Source organism: Scyliorhinus torazame, chromosome 7 (assembly GCF_047496885.1).
Source record: "Scyliorhinus torazame isolate Kashiwa2021f chromosome 7, sScyTor2.1, whole genome shotgun sequence".
Taxonomy (NCBI): Eukaryota; Metazoa; Chordata; class Chondrichthyes; order Carcharhiniformes; family Scyliorhinidae; genus Scyliorhinus; species Scyliorhinus torazame.
In genome coordinates, this window is record NC_092713.1 from 11,959,411 (window position 1) to 11,971,869 (window position 12,459).

General features: G+C 45.1%; 1 protein-coding gene across 4 annotated transcripts in view; it reads left to right on the forward strand.

The window, feature by feature from the left end:
- The window catches only part of LOC140426031 (mucolipin-2-like), a 98,202-nt gene extending 86,508 nt beyond the window's left edge, over positions 1-11,694 (forward strand). For all 4 annotated transcript variants that reach the window (XM_072510319.1, XM_072510320.1, XM_072510318.1 and 1 more), the window contains 3 exons: positions 877-1,083; positions 7,543-7,622; positions 10,999-11,694. In XM_072510319.1, coding sequence (XP_072366420.1) covers positions 877-1,083; positions 7,543-7,622; positions 10,999-11,038 — 327 coding nt within the window. In that variant the 3' untranslated portion in view covers positions 11,039-11,694. The remainder of the gene's footprint in view (positions 1-876; positions 1,084-7,542; positions 7,623-10,998) is intronic.
- The last annotated feature ends 765 nt before the right edge of the window (positions 11,695-12,459 follow it).

A 12,459-nucleotide genomic window follows, 5' to 3' on the forward strand; every position in this document is an offset into this window, starting at 1 on the left:
GTAGATTCAGAAAGAATGTTCCTGATGGTGGGGGAGTCCAGAACGAGGGGGGTCACAGTTTGAGGATAAGGGGACCCAGGCACAGGTGAGTGATGGCGGGAGGTGGGTGGTGCTGGGATGTGTTAATTTGCGGAAGGGGAGGCACCTAGCTGAGCCTCTTGTGGTACTGCTCAAAATCAGCCAACACCTCTACATGGGTTTCATCGACATTCAGCCATGAGGCCCCCCCCCCCCCCCCCCCCCCCCCCCCCCCGCCCCAGGACTCAGTTCATCCACCTGGCTTGGCTCGAGGTTCAGTTCAAAGTCATTTTTGCTGCATTTACAGATGCGCGGTACATGGTGGCACAGTGGTTAGCACTGTTGCTTCCCGGCTTGGGCCACTGTCTGTGCGGAGTCTGCACGCTCTCCCCCTGTCTGCATGGGTTTCCTCCGGGTGCTCCGGTTTCCTCCCACAAGTCCCGAAAGACGTGCTGTTCGGTAAATTGGACATTCTGAATTCTCCCTCAGTGTACCCGAACAGGCGCCGGAATGTGGCGACCAGGGGCTTTTCACAGTAACTTCATTGCAGTGTTAATGTAAGCCTACTTGTGACAATGAATATTATTGTTATATTATTTAATAACCAGTTAGATTTATAACTCAAATTATTTTAACTTGAGCTTTCAAACAAGGTGGTGGTGGTATTGTGGGTTGTGTTATGCTGATATGATTGGTCTCTGCTGAGCATGTGATAACGTTTCCTGTTGCTGGTGTGCACCAATCAGGAAGCAGGGCTGGTCATACACAATGTTGCATTGCCAGTTACCCATCTAGATTAATATATCTGTATGAGTCACATTTGAATAACCCTATTTGTTATATTCTCTATTCTTTCAGTTTGAAAAGTTAAGCGCTGTTGCTGAATGCCTTTTCTCTCTAATCAATGGCGATGACATGTTTGCAACATTTGCGGAAATACAAGAGAAAAGTAACTTGCTCTGGCTCTTTAGCAGGATCTACCTGTACTCCTTCATCAGCCTCTTCATCTACATGATCCTGAGCCTATTTATTGCCCTAATTACTGACACTTATGAAACAATTAAGGTAAGCTAAATTCAAACTAAAAACAGACTGGTTGATAGTTTGCATCAATAGATTTTCGTGCAGGAGAATTAGATTTTTTAAAAAAACTCCTTTGTGCAATGTGGGTATCGTTGGCAAGACCATAATTTATTACCCATCTCAATTGGGTCAGGTATAGAGCTAACTCTATCCCTAACACCTTAACCATATTGCCCATCGCTAACTGAGGGGGTGTTGAGCTGCCACCTTGCACTGCAGCAAGACACATGCTGTAGGTACACCCACAGGGATGTTATTGGGGGAGTTCCAGGTTTTTTGCCCCCCAGCGCGGTAATGGAGTGGCAATATAGCGCCAAGTCAGAATGGTGCATGAGCTGGAAAGAGACCTGCAGGTGGTGGTGTCCCTATGCGTCTGCGGGCCTTGTCCTTCTAGGTCAGGAGAGGTCACAGGTTTGGAAGGTGCTTTCAAAGGAGCCAATTGTCCAGCTTCTTGAGTGTTGTTGGAGCTGCACTCATCCAGGCAAGTGAAAAGCATTCCATCACACTCCTGACTTGTGCCTTGTAGATGGAGGTGATTTATCCGCCACAGGATTATCAGCCTCTGACCTGCCCTTGTAGGCACAGTATTAATGTGGCTAGTCCAGTTCAGTTTCTGATCAATGGTAACCCCCTGGATATTGATAATGGGAGATTCAGTGATGGTAATGTCATTGAATGTCTCTCTTGTTGGAGAAGGACATTGCCCGGCACTTGTGTGGCACGAATGTTACTTTTTTTTTGTATTTCCACACAATATTTATCCACATAACTGTTGTATTACCGATACTATTGTCACATCTAAAATCAATACTATTGTCACATCTAAATAGCCAATAGCTCAACCTAAACCCTCAGCCAGCAATCTCAAAACTATTTTATTTTTTAAGAAGTGTTCACTATTGATTAATCTTACCTTCTGTTTCTAGCTACAGCTAAGTTGCACCAAAAAAAATTTCATTTAGAAAGTTAACATTTTCAAGTACACCACCCAGTCCCAGCACCACAACTGTTCAAAGTTTTGGTCCCGACCATCTGTAAACAAAAAGAATAATACCGGGGAGAATACAATGGCACCTTGTTAATATTCACTTGCTCTAGGGTTCCTACATTGAGAACATGCATTTCCAACCTCAAAATGGTGGCTGAGGTGTCCGAAGTTTTGCCCGACCCGGCGAGGTCCACTAGTGTTACCACCACAAACTGCTCCCCCTTGAAATTAAAAATTAGCTGCCCTTATCCTGCCAGCATCAGAAATGCCTTCAGCTCAAGAGTACCACAATGTCCCTGGTGTAAGAAATCTCCAGCCTTCCACATTAGCCATTTATCATTGAAACCTGAATATTGCCCAAGTCTTGCTGCATTTGGACATGGACAGCTTCAGTATCTGAGGAGTTATAAACAGTATTGAACACAACAATTATCAGAGAATTTTGCTACATTTTACTTTCTGATGAATGGAAGGTCATTGATGAGGTATCTGAAAGTGGTTGGGCTGAGGACACTACCCTGAGCAACTCCTGCAGTGATGTCCTGAAGCTGAGATGATTGACCTCCAACCACCACAACCATCTTCCTTTGTCTTGGGTATGAATTCAGTGGAGAATTTCCCTTCGATTCCCATTGACTCCAGTTTAGCTCGGGCTCCTTGATGCCACACTCGATCAAATGCTGCCTTGGTGTCGAGGGCAGTCACTCTAACCCACCTCTGGAGTTCAGCTCTTTTGTCCATTGTTTGAACCAAGGCTGTAATTGTGGTAGTCACCACTGATATATATATTGTATATATAGGATGTTGATATAGGTGCTTTACGGTAAGGCTCCTGTACTACAGGTACGGGGGTAGATCCCTGCCTGCTGGCTCCACCCAGTAGGCGGAGTATAAATATGTGTGCTCCCAGTACAGCAGCCATTTCATCAGCTGCTGTAGGAGGCAACACATCTCAGTGTAATAAAGCCTCGATTACATCCTACTCTCATCTTTGTGTAATTGATCGTGCATCAGTAATGAGGTCAGGAGCTGAGTGACCCTGGCGGAACCGAAACTGAGCATCCGTGAGCAGGTTATTGCTGAGTCAGTGCTGCTTGATAGCACAATCAACCACACCTTTGCTGATGGTCAAGAGTAAATTGCCAGGATGGATTGTATTTGTTCTGCATTTTGAGTTCCGATCCCACCATAGCAGCTGAGGAATTTAAACTTACTTAAAGCTTAGAGCACTTTGGTGATAGTGACCACAATTCGATTACGTTTACTTTAGTGATGGAAAGGGATAGGTACATACCGCAGGGCAAGAGTTATATCTGGGGGAAAGGCAATTATGATGTGATGAGGCAAGACTTAGGATACATCGGATGGAGAGGAAAACTGCAGGGGATGGGCACAATGGAAATGTGGAGCTTGTTCAAGGAACAGCTACTGCGTGTCCTTGATAAGTATGTACCTGTCAGGCAGGGAGGAAGTGGTCGAGTGAGGGAACCGTGGTTTACTAAAGCAGTCGAAACACTTGTCAAGAGGAAGAAGGAGGCTTATGTAAAGATGAGAAATGAAGGTTCAGTTAGGGCGCTCGAGAGTTACAAGTTAGCTAGGAAGGATCTAAAGAGAGAGCTAAGAAGAGCCAGGAGGGGACATGAGAAGTCTTTGGCAGGTAGGATCAAGGATAACCCTAAAGCTTTCTATAGATATGTCAGGAATAAACGAATGACTAGGGTAAGAGTAGGGCCAGTCAAGGACAGTAGTGGGAAGTTGTGCTTGGAGTCCGAGGAGATAGGAAAGGTGCTAAATGAATATTTTTCGTCAGTATTCACACAGGAAAAAGACAACGTTGTCGGGGAGAATACTGAGATTCAGGCTACTAGACTAGAAGGGCTTGAGGTTCATAAGGAGGAGGTGTTAGCAATTCTGGAAAGTGTGAAAATAGATAAGTCCCCTGGGCCGGATGGGATTTATCCTAGGATTCTCTGGGAAGCTAGGGAGGAGATTGCTGAGCCTTTGGCCTTGATGTTTAAGTCATCTTTGTCTACAGGAATAGTGCCAGAAGATTGGAGGATAGCAAATGTTGTCCCCTTGTTCAAGAAGGGGAGTAGAGATAACCCCGGTAACTATAGACCAATGAGCCTTACTTCTGTTGTGGGAAAAATCTTGGAAAGGTTTATAAGAGATAGGATCTATAACCATCTGGAAAGGAATAATTTGATTAGATAGTCAACACGGTTTTGTGAAGGGTAGGTCGTGCCTCACAAACCTTATTGAGTTCTTTGAGAAGGTGACCAAACAGGTGGATGAGGGTAAAGCAGTTGATGTGGTGTATGTGGATTTCAGTAAAGCGTTTGATAAGGTTCCCCATGGTAGGCTACTGCAGAAAATACGGAGGCGTGGGATTCAGGGTGATTTAGCAGTTTGGATCAGAAATTGGCTAGCTGGAAGAAGACAAAGGGCGGTGGTTGATGGGAAATGTTCAGACTGGAGTCCAGTTACTTGTGGTGTACCACAAAGATCTGTTTTGGGGCCCCTGCTGTTTGTCATTTTTATAAATGACCTGGAGGAGGGCGTAGAAGGATGGGTGAGTAAATTTGCAGATGACACTAAAGTCGGTGGAGTTGTGGACAGTGCGGAAGGATGTTACAAGTTACAGAGGGACATAGATAAGCTGCAGCGCTGGGCTGAGAGGTGGCAAATGGAGTTTGATGCAGAAAAACGTGAGGTGATTCATTTTGGAAGGAATAACAGGAAGACTGAGTACTGGGCTAATGGTAAGATTCTTGGCAGTGTGGATGAGCAGAGAGATCTCGGTGTCCATGTACATAGATTCCTGAAAGTTGCCACCCAGGTTGAGAGGGTTGTTAAGGCGTACGGTGTGTTAGCTTTTTTTGGTAGAGGGATTGAGTTTAGGAGCCATGAGGTCATGTTGCAGCTATACAACACTCTGGTGCGGCCGCATTTGGAGTATTGCGTGCAATTCTGGTTGCTACATTATAGGAAGGATGTGGAAGCATTGGAAAGGGTGCAGAGGAGATTTACCAGAATGTTGCCTGGTATGGAGGGAAGATCTTATGAGGAAAGGCTGAGGGACTTGAGGCTGTTTTCATTAGAGAGAAGAAGGTTAAGAGGTGACTTAATTGAGGCATACAAGATGATCAGAGGATTGGATAGGGTGGACCTTTTTCCTCGGATGGTGATGTCTAGCACGAGGGGACATAGCTTTAAATTGAGCGGAGATAGATATAAGACAGATGTCAGAGGTAGGTTCTTTACTCAGAGAGTAGTAAGGGCGTGGAATGCCCTGTCTGCAACAGTAGTGGACTCGCCAACACTAAGGACATTCAAATCGTCATTGGATAGACATATGGACAATAAGGGAATAGTGTAGATGGGCTTTAGAGTGGTTTCACAGGTCGGCGCAACATCGAGGGCCGAAGGGCCTGTACTGCGCTGTAATGTTCTATGTTCTATGTTCTCTAAGTTCTAAATGAAAAGCTAATCTCAGTAATTGTGGCAGTATTGTCATTAAAACTCCATTTGGGTCACTAACGTCTATCTGCTCTGGCCAATCTATGACTTCCAACCCACAGCAATGTGGTTGGTCTCTCATCTGTACTCTGATAGAAACAGAGAAACATAAAAAAGAGGAGGAGGAGGCCATTCGGCATTTCGAGCTATTCGAGCCCCGAACGGTGCCGGAATGTGGCGACTAGGGGCTTTTCACAGTAACTTCATTGAAGCCTACTCGTGACAATAAGCCACTTTCATTTCATTTCCCTCCATATCCTTTGATCCCTTTAGCCCCAAGAGCTATCTAACTGCTTCTTGAAAGCATACAATATTTTGGCCTCGACTTACTTCTGTGGTAGCGAATTCCACAGATTCATCACTCTCTGGATAAAGAAAGTTCTCCTCATCTCAGTGCTAAATACTTTATCCCGTATCCTCAGACTGTGACCCCTGGTTCTGGACACCCCCGCCGTCGGGAACATTATTCCTGCATGTACCCTGTCCAGCCCTGTTAGAATTTTATAGGTTTCGATGAGATCCCCCCTCATTCTTCTGAACTCTAGTGAATATAATCCTAACCGACTCAATCTCTCCTCATACATCAGTCCCACCATCCCAGGAATCAGTCTGGTAAACCTTCGCTGCTCTCCCTCCAGAGCAAGAACATCCTTCCTCAGGTAAAGAGACTAAAATGGCACACTACATTCCAGGTGTGGCCTCGCCAAGGCCCTGTATAATCTCAGCAAGACACCCCTGCTCCTGTCCTCGAATCCTCTCGCTACGAAGGCCAACATACCATTAGCCTTCTTTACCGCCTGCTGCACCTGCATGCTTACCTTCAGCGAATGGTGCACAAGGACACCCAGGTCTCGTTGTACATTCCCCTCTCTCAATCTATAACCAATGGCAGATTATTATTGTTAAATTTAAGAGACTTGGATTGCAGCTCAGCATTTCGGCAGCATCGCGGCACGCACCTCCGCAAGTGGGAGCTCCGGATCAGATCTGGATCCTGTACTGGAACGCAGGTCCAGGGGGGCGGGCGGGGTGGGGGGGGGGGGGGGGGGGGGGGGGGGGGCGGAGTGGGTGGGGCTGAAACTCCGAGGTTGGGGAGACAAGATCGGCTTCTCCAAAACAGTACCAATCAGGATGCCTGGGAAACAATGTTTTTTTCAATAAATTTAGAGTACCCAATTCATTTTTTCCAATTAAGAGGCAATTTAGCGTGGCCAATCCACCCACCCTGCACATCTTTTGGGATGTGGGGGTGAAATCCACGGGGAGAATGTGCAAACTCCACACGGCCAGGGACCCAGAGCCGGGATCGAACCTGGGGCCTCGGCGCCGTGAGGCAGCAGGCCTAACCCACTGCGCCACCGTGCTGCCCCTGTGGGAAACAATGTTAAACAAATGCTGTGATGCTCAACAAGACTACAGGCCCCATTAATTTAACAACATTAAAGCAAAACAACAATAAACAAAGACTTTCTGTATACATCTAATAATCCCTTCAAAAAGTTTGTATTGAATCTACTTCCACTGCCTATTCCGGGAGCAGCACACTCCATATCATAACTCGCCGTATCAAAAAATGTCCCTTCATGTTGCCTCTGGGGTTTTTTGCCAATCATTTTACTTACCCTCTTGCCAGTGGAAACACTTTCTCTTTATTTACTCCACCAAAAAGCTTCATCATTTTGAACACTTCCATTAATTTTCCCTGTGACATTTTCTCTCTGAGTTCAGACCCCGCCTCGCCAATTCCTCCACGTTGACTGCGATCCCTCGCCCCTGTTAATCAAACTAAGACTCGAGTGCTGATTCGGAAGGTCAGTTTTTGTACAGCCACCGTGAAAGATTGCTCATTCTGCGAGCAGAGAGTTGTTTCATGTGCAATTATTAATGGTAAAGATCTCACTGATTAACCCCTCACGGTCGGTTTCACGTTACAGAAATGCCAGCGGAATGGATTTCCACAGACAGATTTACACAACTTCATGACAGCCTGCAGCATGACCCCACACCTCAGCAGGTATGCCTCAGTCAAGATGAGATTTGCAGACTGATCCATTTGATAAAGAACTGTGTCCCTCGGGTCACCTGAGCTGATGTCCAACGTGATGCAAAAGATTCTAACTTCAGAAACAATGCCTAACACCATTTCTCAATTTTTGGGGTGTTGTTTGCCTTATTACAGCTAACTCCATGACTGTGCATTACAAGGCGTTTGATAGCAAGTGTCAGTAGGGTAAGGATTTGGATAGTGGAGGGTGGGTGGGGGTATTGGGGCCACCCCTCACCACTGTCGGCTGCATCTGCTCTGGGGCTACTGGGGCATCACAGTCGAGCTTTTTAATAATAATTGTCATGATAATCTTTATTAGCTCAGTGGGCGAGACAACTGGTTTGGAATGCAGAACAAATCCAGCAGCGCGGGTTCAATTCCCGTATCGGCTCATTACCCGAACAGGCGCCGGAATGTGGCGACTAGGGGCTTTTCACAGTAACTTCATTGCAGTGTTAATGTAAGCCTACCTGTGACAATAAAAGATTATTATTATTGTCACAGGTAGGCTTACATTAACACTGCAATGAAGTCACTGTGAAAAGCCCCTAGTCGCCACATCCCGGCGCCTGTTCGGGTACACAGAGGGAGAATTCAGAATGTCCAATTCACCGAACAGCACTTGTTTCGGGACTTGTGGGAGGAAACCGGAGCGCCCGGAGGAAACCCACGCAGACACGGGAAGAACGTGCAGACTCCACACGGACAGTGACCCAAACCGGGAATCGAACCTGGGACCCTGGAGCTGTGAGGCAACTGTGGCTACTGTGCCACCCATTTATAGTCACCCACTCTATTCTGCCTGGACATTAGTCACCACCCTCAGTATCTGCATTCATTTCGATGAATGTTTCTGATGGGTGTGATGCAGTTTGCCTGCGATTGGACCACGGTGCAAGTAGAACCCAGATCCAATATGAGGCACCGCCTTCAGACAAGGAGACGTAGCAGGAACAATTTGTCTTTAGTCTTTTGTGGTATGTGGGCCTCACTGGCAAGGCTAGCTTTTGTTGTCCATCCCTAATTACCCTTGAGCTGAATGTTTCAGAGGGCATATGACTATGGGCCTGGAGTCACATGTAGGTGGGACCTGCTAAGGAGGGCAGAGTTCCTTCCCTAAAGGTCATTAGTGAACCAGATGGTATTTTACAACAATCCATGGTAGTTTCACTGAGACTAGCTTCATATTCCAGATTTATTCATTCAGCTGGGAAGTAGGATTTGGATCCATGTCTGGATTCCTCGTCCAGTGGCACTTCCACTACACCATCATCCAAATTGGTGCACTTTGGATTCCAGAGAGAGCGTGGAAAACGCAATCTCTCTCAATTGGACACCTTTCACCCACCTGCTACAAAGATGGAGCGCTGTCAGTCTCCTACTCTAATCTGTTTTGATTAAATAGTTCATTTTAACTGCAACCCTGCTGTAGATCAGCTGTACAGGTTGATTGTGATTGCCAGATATAGACGAACGCCTTATTCCTGGAGTATGGTTCACAAGCTGTCTTCAGGCACCTCTGTGGAATATAACATTTTAATAATCAAAGTGCAATCAGGAGAGATAATCAGTGGAGTGGATAGCTTTGTCGTGTAGTCAGAATTATGCATATATTACAGACTAAATAGACAAAGTGCGAATAAAACTCAAATTCCAGATTTCTTTATAAATTCCAAAAATAAGAACATACACAGGACAGGATCGGGCCAGCTTGTCCATTGAGCCTGTCCGATAATGGTACTCGGATAAGGGAAGCAGTGGCGTAGTGGTATTGTCACTGCACTAGCAATCCAGGGACACTCAGCCATGTTTTGGGGATCTGGGTTCGAATCCCCCCAGGGCAGATGGTGAAATTTGAATTTGATATAAAGGAATCTGGAATTAAAAGTCTAATGATGATCATGAAACCATTGGCAATTGTTGTAAAAACCCATCTGGTTCACTGATGTCCTTTAGGGAAGGAAATTTGTTGTCCTTACCTGAGAAGTTGTGGTTGTTATCCTTCAGACAGAGAATGTTTTGAGGTAAGTGAGCAGGTGTTTGAAATCTGTTCCCTTTGGCAGAATGGTCCAGAACCAGAGGGCTCAGACTTGAGGCAATTGGCAAAAGAACCAACGTCAGCATGAGAAAAATATTTATAAGCGGCCGAGGGTTAGGATCTGGAATGTTCCGCCCGAGAGTGTGGTGACGTCACGTTTGATCATGACCCTCTAAAGGGAATTGGATAATTATCTCAATAGGAAAGATTAAAGGGCCACAGGGAAAAGGCAAGTGTGTGAGATGAGCAGACTTGTTCTTGCAGAGGGCCAACACAGACACAATGGGCCAAATGTAACCCACTCATAATTCTATGAAACAAACTGAATTGTGAACGTGTCCAATGGTACCCGGTGACACCTTTTAGTAGAGGGGTGAAAGGTGATGGGGAGCGGGCAGGAAAGTGGAGTTGAGGCCGAGATCAGCCATGATCGCATTGAATGGCGGAGCAGGCTCGAGGGGCTGAATGGCCTCCTCCTGCTCCTAGTTCTTGGCTCTTATGTTCTTTCAAAGAGCTAGCACAACCATGATGGAGCGAGTGGCCTCCGTCTGTGCTTTCAGAGCCTATATCAGAGAGTCTTATCCCATTTTCCCATCAGTTTTACTGTACAATCTTTCGTGTCATTAAGGATGGTCCTCCCCAAATCCTCAATGCTCCAGGGCTACAGATTGATTTGTTACAAAGTGAGGCTGTAGAATTATCTTTCTGGCGGGCTATTGACCTGTGGATGTGAGTTACTAAAATGTGTCACTATTGGTGGATAAATGTGACACTATTGATGGATAAATGTCTCACCAGTGATGGATAAATGTCTCACCAGTGATGGATAAATGTCTCACTAGTGATGGATAAATGTGTCACTATTGATGGATAAATGTGACACTATTGATGGATAAATGTGACACTATTGATGGATAAATGTCTCACCAGTGATGGATAAATGTGTCACTATTGATGGATAAATGTGACACTATTGATGGATAAATGTGTCACTATTGATGGATAAATGTGTCACTATTGATGGATAAATGTCTCACTAGTGATGGATAAATGTGACACTAGTGATGGATAAATGTGACACTATTGATGGATAAATGTCTCACCAGTGATGGATAAATGTGTCACTATTGATGGATAAATGTGACACTATTGATGGATAAATGTGTCACTATTGATGGATAAATGTGTCACTATTGATGGATAAATGTGTCACTATTGATGGATAAATGTGACACTAGTAATGGATAAATGTGACACTATTGATGGATAAATGTGACACTATTGACGGATAATGTTTTTCCACAGACATGGCAGTACTGATGATGATGACAAGCTACTACTGTAAACACCTGTTCCATTGACTCTCCTAACTGTTTCTGATTGTTGTAACTAAATGAGTAAAGGACTTAACGCGTACAACCAAAACTAGCATCCATTTAATCAAAGGCTCCCGCTGATTGGCTTGGCATCACTTGAGCAGGAAGGCCGAAAGTAATTGAAGAGCTTTTTTTTGTACAGCTTGGAAACCAGATGTCTGGCGCGCAGCCACATCGTATGTCTGTCTAACTGTGCAGTCGCAGCACCGAGCAAACACCACGCTGACCTTAAATTCCACCTTTTATTTGCTACACCTCGACGCAAGAGAAAATGTGTATGTCTGGAAGGTCAGGTGTTCTCCACTGTCCTAACATGTAGAATGCTCTGTCACATCAGTGTAACAGGAAGTTCTGTTTGAAGCCACTTCTAAATGTCAGTATGATTTGGTAGTTACAGATAAGGTCATATTAATTTTGTTAATGGTGACTTGAAGAATCCCATCCATAAAATGGTACCTTTTAAAATGAAACGATAAAACCTGAAGAGCTATGCAAACAAAAGTACTGATTACAGCCAACTGGAATGTCGTTTGTTTAAGTTTGTCCGAATGCAATTTTTTGTCAGCAATGGGCTCTTACATATTTCAATTTCTCAGGAGCTTAAATCTGTTCAGTTTACATCATCCTCTGTCTTTCTTTTCTTTGTCTTGTGATAGCCATGGTGTGTGCTTCAGTAGCAAGGATTTTATTTTGGATTGAGGTTCAATCAGCTTTGATTCAACAGGCTTCTCAAGAACAGTTTCAACACGTTTTCAATGGGGAAATTCACCCTATTGGTTTTCCATTGCTTACATTTCACAAGCACCTCATTAGCTATTGGGCTCTCCTGAGGTTCTGAAGGACACTGTATAAATGCAAGTTTTTTCTTTCCAGAAACGTGATCTGCAGTAGGAACAGTGTTTAAACAAGCCTAAAAGCATTAACAGGATTCACAATGTTTACCTGTACTTTTTTTTTTGCTGGTTTTAAAAAAAGTATTCTGGGCGGGATTTTCCAGCCCTTCCCATTGGCGGGATCTTCATGTCTGGCCCAAGATGCCCCCCCCCCCCCCCCCCTCCCGTGGCATATTCCCCAACAGCAGAACAGGCGGGACCACGCAAAACACGTAGACATCGGTGGGACCAGAATATCCCACCAACAGGCACTGGCAAGATGCCTTCGATTCCGCTAAGCATGCCATGAAGTTGGGGGTGGGGGTGATGGGGTAGAAATCCCCACCCTCTTCCTTTGCTTAGGCACATCACTGGCAAGGTCAGTATTCATTTGCCAACACTAGTTGTCTTTGATAAAGCAATGGAGGCGTTTTCATCCTGTTAGTTTTTTTTTCAAAGTCAAAATCTGAACACCCATCAATTAATCGCCGAAACTACACCACATGATTCAACATTTT